The sequence below is a fragment of the Equus przewalskii genome, chromosome 5, assembly GCF_037783145.1.
Source record: "Equus przewalskii isolate Varuska chromosome 5, EquPr2, whole genome shotgun sequence".
NCBI classification, from domain to species: Eukaryota; Metazoa; Chordata; class Mammalia; order Perissodactyla; family Equidae; genus Equus; species Equus przewalskii.
Genome location: NC_091835.1, coordinates 74,930,472 through 74,935,911, shown reverse-complemented (window position 1 = coordinate 74,935,911; position 5,440 = coordinate 74,930,472). Strand labels below are relative to the sequence as shown.

Here is a 5,440-nt window from a genome sequence, read left to right as displayed (position 1 = left end):
TGCTTCCTCTCTGAACTTCTTTACTTCTCTGCTTACAAAGACTAATGTCCTTGGAGACACCAGCAGGCCACGTAGGATTGAAGCCAGCAAATCGTGGCCTGTCTTCCATCCACCCCAATAGGCCCCTCTTGTCATGTTTCTTTTTACCTCCCTGTTGAGAGCAGCTTTTCCTGTCACTTAGATTTTCCAGGGGGAGCTGTGAGCTATAAGTTGGGGGGAGGGTGAGTAGTTATATAACTAGCCCACTGTCACTCACCTGGTTGGTGGCAAAACCAAGATATAAACCTGGGTCCATCTAACTCCAAAGCCCATGCTTTTTTGATCTTGTGACTCTGGAGAAAAGGAAGGGGAATAGTCACTAGCCCCTTCCCCTGCTTGCTTTCAAAGGCAGCTTAACTCCCCTTGGGTAACCAAATCCCCCACTGAAGGGGCCCACAGATGTCCGTTAAAGGAGAATCCCATTAGTTTGTGAGATTTACCTCCATCTTTCTGGAATGCCCTTTGTGCCCAAAACAGCTCTGACTTTCGATCCTTCAGTGATCGGGACTCCTGTCTTTGGCCAAATACACTCTTGGCCAAGAAAGAAAGGAAGGAGGCACTGGGTCAGGGAGCAAGAGAGGGGCCTCACTTAGGGGCCCCACTTCCTAATCTCAACCCCTTGTAGTCCCATTCAACTTGTTTAGCCATACAGCGATTAAGACCAAAAAGATCCCAGTTACTCTGCACACCAGGGGGTGGTGAGGAAATGTCCCTCTGCACTGTAGCCCTGCAGAGCAGAAGGATGCACATTGTAGTCCCTTGGCCCTATTTTTCCATTCTATTCCTTTTTCCCAACCAAGCCTAGAAATTAGACTCAGATATCCACATAAATAAGTATTTATTGAAAAAGTGCATAATTCAGTATAAATATAATAAATAATCCTCCTCCCCAAACTGCTGCCATGAGGATAAATAATCCCAAATTTTCCCATCCCATCTAATAAATACTCAACCTTTTGCTAGGTCAGCATCAGAAGTCAGTCAGTACTGGTAATTTTTCAACATATGCAAGTCCCATTAGAATTAATGGACAAATTAACTTGTTGGCTCGTAGGTGCCTGGGCTGATAGATTCATCTTAGCATTGCTGAGCCATAGATGTGGGTGCCATCCTTAAAGCTGCTGGCTTTAAGGGGTCAGGGTTGCTGCTCCATGGGCAAAGACCCGGGCAGCTACAGCCACAAAGGCCTGGAGGCTGCGAAGGATCTTGGGGCGGAGAAGGAGGCGCTGCCACGGCTGGCTGGGACTGGGGCTTGGAATCTGCTCAGTCTCCCAGTGGTGACCCTCAGGCTGCAAAGACACAGGACACAATCAGAGAGGACTCTAGATCCTTCACCCCTAGTCCCTGTCTCTGATCCCTGCAAGCCCCCATCCTCCAGGCCCCTAGTTCATACCTGCAAGAGTTGCCTGAGGCCCAGGAGGGAGGCGTGAAGCTGGTCCACAGGGCCATTGGGGAGTAGAGAAGGCTCCCCTGTGAAAATGTCTGAGCCCAGCAGCTTCTCGTAAAAAACCAGGCCCAGGTGGATCCTTTGCAAGCAGGGCTGGGGAGAGAAGAAAGCCGTGAAAGAAAATGGATACCCTCTTCCTACTCCATTCACTGAAGACCCACCCAGTTCTTTGCCATTCTTAGATGCTGCCATGGTCTGAATGGTTGTGTCCCCACAAAATTCCTATGTTGAAATCCTAACCCCCAATGTGATCCTATTAGGAGGTGGGATCTTTGGGGGTGATTAGGTCATGAGGGTGGGGCCCTCGTGAATGAGATAGGTGCTCTTATAAAAGAGATCCACAGAGCTCCCTAGCCCCTTCTGACACCTGAGGATACAATGAGAAGTCTGCAGCTGGGAAGAGGGCCCTCACCCAACACGCTGGCACCCTCATCTCAGACTTCCAGCTTCTAGAACTGTGAGAAATAAATTTCTGTTGTTTATAAGCTGTCCATTCTATGGCAGGCCAAACGGACAAGGACAGATACAACTTTTACTAATTTACCATGGTGCCTAGCTATATCTCCAGCCCCTATTTCCAGCCTCATCTTAGTACCTGACTGTTGTCCCTGAGTCCTTCAGGATCACAGCCATCCTCGCACTGGATATGGGGGACATCATTTGTAGTCTCAGCATCTCCCTCTTCTCTTGGTAGATCCTGGAATGGAGCAGGGGGTAGGAAGAGTGAAGAAATAAGATAAATACTTTTGAACCCCACCTGGACCCTCAAGCCCATGACACTCCCAGGAACCCCACTCTCCTGTCCTCTCTCACTCCCTGATGGCCTTCAACCCTCCAGCTTCCACCAAGGCCAAAGTCTTCCAGTGCAGCCTTGGAGGGCTTGGATAGAGTCCTGCTTGGTCCCAGAGGCTGCCACTCACCACATGTCCCATTGGTGGATGTGCACTCCAGGCCAGCGTACAGAGCTTCTGTGAGAGCTGCTGGCACTGAGCCCAGGCAGGGCTACTGCCTCCAGGCACAGCCCGGGCCTGAGCAGTCCGGGGCCACAGGAGCAGCAGCAGCAGCAACACAGCTCTGCTCCCCAGCATCTTGCTGCCTGCTTCTCAAACCTGGCTGGCTCTGTGCCTTGCACCAGTCAGTCCCTGTGGAATCTCTGCCCACTTCCCCTTGCTCTCAGCCTGATTCTGTTCTGTGAGCTCTGGTTTGGTTCCTTCTGTTGTTCACCTCCAGTTTCTCAGCTGCTTCCTGTTGTTTTTCTCCCTTGTCTCTGAGTCTCTTTTTAAGGTCCCTGCATTGTAAGACACGCCCTTTATACCAGCAGGTGACTCACAGCAGGTGGGATTCCCCTCCCTACATCATCCCCCTCCGTGGGGAGCCCAGGTATGCAGCCTCAGTTCCAGGGGAAATGAGTCGTGTGGTTGCTGTGGCTGGAGGCCTGGGATGGGACAGTATGTGTAATGCTCTCCAGGAATGGCTGTGGAAGGGGGTGGGGGTGGGAGTAATGAATATTTAAATGATCTTAGTCTCAAGTTCCTTCCTCTTTAACCTTTCCCTCATCTTTTTGCCTCTCAAAGCTAGCCCCCCACCCCAGTTTCCTCACCTCTTCCTGCCTGAGGAAACACCAAAACAGAAGCATCCATTTATCTCCCAATAGGATAGCAGACTCAGTTTGGAAAGAAGTTTGATTCTCACCTGATGCCTTCTATCTAAGAATAAGGGGGCTTCTTTTTTCCACTGGGAACAGTGTCATTTTCACCGGGAGAGAATGGTCTCAAAGGCACTTTGTGAACAGGGAAGCCATACAAGTGCTGTGTAAAGTATTATTGCTCCCCCACTTCAGGCCTCTCTGTGGACACTAGGAAGGCTGTTGGAGGGAGACAGTTGTTGCTAAGAATCATCTGATTCCTCAACCTTAGTGGCCCAGAGTTTCAAAGGCTCTGTGGAATGCAGGTGATGGTTCTTTTGAGACAGTTTAAGCAAGGGCTAGAAATCCAATTTACATATTCCAGTACCCAACCCCTACCCCATGGCTAGGAAGTCCAGGTAGTCAAAGGTGCACAGTGTCAGTGACCCCAGCCGGTCCTTCAGCCTGTTGCATCCACGGGTAAAATCCACTGACACTGATTTCATCACCCTCCCTGATGCAACATCCAGTGAAACAACTGAGAGTGTGAGGTTGGGTGTGGGAGTGGAGGGTGGTCCAAATCCGGGACTGCCCCAACCCCAGTGGAGGGTCCCAGAACAATGTGGACGTCAGAATGAGGCCATGGGTGACCACACAGATGGCTCCCAAAGCCTCCCCAAGGGGTTGACTTTTCTTCTGAGAAAATGACCCTTGATAGAGGTCTTCCTTCCCTTAGAACTCTTCACAGCTGCCCAATGAAACTTCTGATTCAAATACTATGACTCCGTGATAAATCCACCCTTTGGATAAAACATTTCCAGCATCGGAGAGGTTATCTCAGTTTGAGTGAGAAATGGTTTGCCTCTCCCTACATATGGACTCAAATGGAACAAGGAACTGGGGGAGCGGGCGGGCAGGGGAGCTCACCTCAGTTGTGTATAATGTCTCCTATGCTCTTCCCACTTCTGGTCCCCATCTGGGAGTCCTAAATGATAGGAGTTGACAGGTGAAAAGGAGGAGGAGGAAGTGGAGCCCTGGGGGATGGGATGAGAGGGACAAGGGTGAGCTGGAGACACGAGGCTCTGCCGCTTTGTTTCACTTCCTGGTGCTTCAGGAGTTGAATCGGAAGCAAGATTGGTGGGGTGATTGTGGGACTGCTGTGTGGCAGGAACTACTTCCAGGACTAGATCTGCCCTGATGCTGCAAGGAGCCCTTGACGTCAGCAGGGCCTCAACCGTTATGCAAATCATGTTCACAAGACACTCCCAGGCAGGCCTTTCCTGTTGGATGTCCAGACTCCAAATGCAGTTGAAGTTCCCCCAGATGATTAATAATGATGGCTAATATATATCCAACTCTCACTTTATGCCAAGTACTTGGTCTAAGCACTTTTCATGTATTAACCCATCTAATTCTCACAACAACCCAGTGAGGTAGGTACTATTTTTGGCCCCACATTTTCAGAGGAGGATACTGAGGTGCAGAGAAGTAACTTGCCCAAGATCAGAGAGCTACTAACTGGCCAGAATACCAGTGCAGACCATCTGGCTTCAGATCCTGCATTTTCAATCATTCCATTATATTGGACACTGTGAGAAGACAGAGCATCTTTATAAAGTAGCTCTTTTAGCCCAGGTATCTCTGGGTAGCTGAAGCCCTGTAATTCTCATGGGTCTATAAAGTCTATCTCAATTTGAGACCTCAATATGGAAATTTCTCAAAGTATAGGTAACCATCTAGATGCCTCAGCACCCATCTTTTTGCAAGATTTCAAATCTAGGGCCCTGTGAAGTCAGATTAGTTTGAGAGACTCTCTGAGTTGAGGTGTTTTTCTCTCGGACTATGACCTCTGGCTGAGTCCTGGAAGTCTAAATCCTGAGGTCTTTTTATGAAGGCCTATTTAACATCCTTCACTGAGAGAGAAATGCTTTAAGACTGTATCCTCTGTGAGGAATTCCTTCCACCAGAGAGGCCCGCTGTGTGGCCTTTAGAAACTGAGCTAAAGTGCCCCAAGAAATTTCACAACCTGGCCCCATTCCAAAGCAGTTCAAGCTCAGAGTCAGGCCCCAAGAATCCCTCTGAATAACTGCTGACGCTAAATCTAACAGTTTGAGGAAGGCAAATGTCTTAATTTGCCGTGCTCATGCCCCTCTGAGAGGTAATGTCCAGTTCCAAGAGGCAGGGGAATTTGATGGCTGAAGGGTCCTGTTCCCTGGGAATATTGCCGGGGCCTCTGGGGAGGGAATCATCACAGATGGGAGTTTCAGATGGACGCCTTTAGAATCCTAGAATATGCAGCTACTGAGGCGACTTAGGAGCCTGCCTCCCGC

General features: G+C 49.5%; 1 protein-coding gene across 1 annotated transcript; it reads right to left on the bottom strand.

Moving 5' to 3' along the window:
• Positions 1-860: 860 nt before the first annotated feature.
• Positions 861-2,930, bottom strand: IL23A (interleukin 23 subunit alpha). The gene is made up of 4 exons (XM_008530115.2): positions 2,407-2,930; positions 2,082-2,183; positions 1,433-1,579; positions 861-1,328 (listed from the first exon to the last, which is right to left on the bottom strand). Exons 1-4 carry the CDS (start codon positions 2,572-2,574, stop codon positions 1,167-1,169), a joined length of 579 nt encoding a protein of 192 aa, XP_008528337.1. The 5' UTR covers positions 2,575-2,930; the 3' UTR covers positions 861-1,166.
• Positions 2,931-5,440: the final 2,510 nt, after the last annotated feature.

Coding starts and splice junctions, on each gene's coding strand:
- IL23A (XM_008530115.2), bottom strand. CDS start 2,574: ATGCTGGGGAGCAGAGCTGTGTTGCTGCTGCTGCTGCTCCTGTGGCCC. Junction 2,184..2,406: donor ATCCACCAATGGGACATGTG/GTGAGTGGCAGC, acceptor GCTCCATTCCAG/GATCTACCAAGAGAAGAGGG. Junction 1,329..1,432: donor GCCTCAGGCAACTCTTGCAG/GTATGAACTAGG, acceptor GTGTCTTTGCAG/CCTGAGGGTCACCACTGGGA.